Genomic DNA, 902 nt, shown 5'->3' on the forward strand with positions numbered 1-902 from the left:
TAGCTTTGCAGCAGGCTTTCTAGGGGCAGTTAAGAACGGCCCGTCTCCTATCTCTCGAAGAATTGGGCCGCTTTCAACACAGTGATAGAGCAGATCGAGACAGACGCTACTTGCAGGGCACGATTAATGCGGCTATTTTAACCTACTACAAAGACGCCGATATCGAACCCGTGGCGTACGCCGATGCCGATTGGGCCGGTAGGGATCCGGGATCCCGCTCAACTACCGGCTACATCATATATATGGCGGGGGGCCCCGTCGCCTGGCGAAGCTGCCGGCAGACAGGGGTCTCCAAATCATCAACCGAGGCCGAATATATCGCATCCTCCGAAGCCGCATATGAGCTCGTCTGCCTACGGGAGCTCCTAGAAGATGCCGGTTTCGTGCCGTCCAGCCTCAATAATCTGGATGCCGACGATCACCCCAACCCACCTCCGGCGAATGGCCTTGCTTATACGATTCATGCCGATAACAAGTCTGCCATCGAGCTATCCTCTTCCGAAGCGATTCCGCGCCGATCGAAGCATATAGAGGTCCGATTCCATATCCTTCGGGATCTCGTCCGCAAGAATGAGATATCGGTCCGGTACGTCCCATCCGCCGAGAACGCGGCAGACGGGTTAACCAAGCCGCTCGGAATGTTGAAATATACGCGTTGGAAGGAGATTATTAAGATGAAGGGATAGGGGGGTAAAAATTGATGGATTTGATGGCTGGTTTTTTTTTTTTTTTTTTTTTTAACTACTTCGTTTTCCAGTTGTCTTTGTACCTGTACTTGATTTGAAGGCAAATTTTGTATGTAGCATTGTGTATAGTTACTATGGTGAGTGGGGGTGTCAGGTCAACTGCCCTGGGCTTAGTAATCCTTCCACCATATTATAACTTGCCACGTAGCTAGCAAT

At 50.7% G+C, this 902-nt stretch overlaps 1 protein-coding gene across 1 annotated transcript; it reads left to right on the forward strand.

The window, feature by feature from the left end:
* Positions 1–242: 242 nt before the first annotated feature.
* Positions 243–779, forward strand: HCAG_01243 (predicted protein; the record flags this gene model as incomplete). Its single annotated transcript, XM_001544146.1, has 2 exons — positions 243–586; positions 758–779. 2 exons carry the CDS (start codon positions 243–245, stop codon positions 777–779), a joined length of 366 nt encoding a protein of 121 aa, XP_001544196.1.
* Between the last annotated feature and the right edge of the window lie 123 nt (positions 780–902).

Source organism: Histoplasma capsulatum, genomic scaffold (assembly GCF_000149585.1).
Source record: "Histoplasma capsulatum NAm1 scaffold_1 genomic scaffold, whole genome shotgun sequence".
Lineage (NCBI taxonomy): Eukaryota > Fungi > Ascomycota > Eurotiomycetes > Onygenales > Ajellomycetaceae > Histoplasma > Histoplasma mississippiense.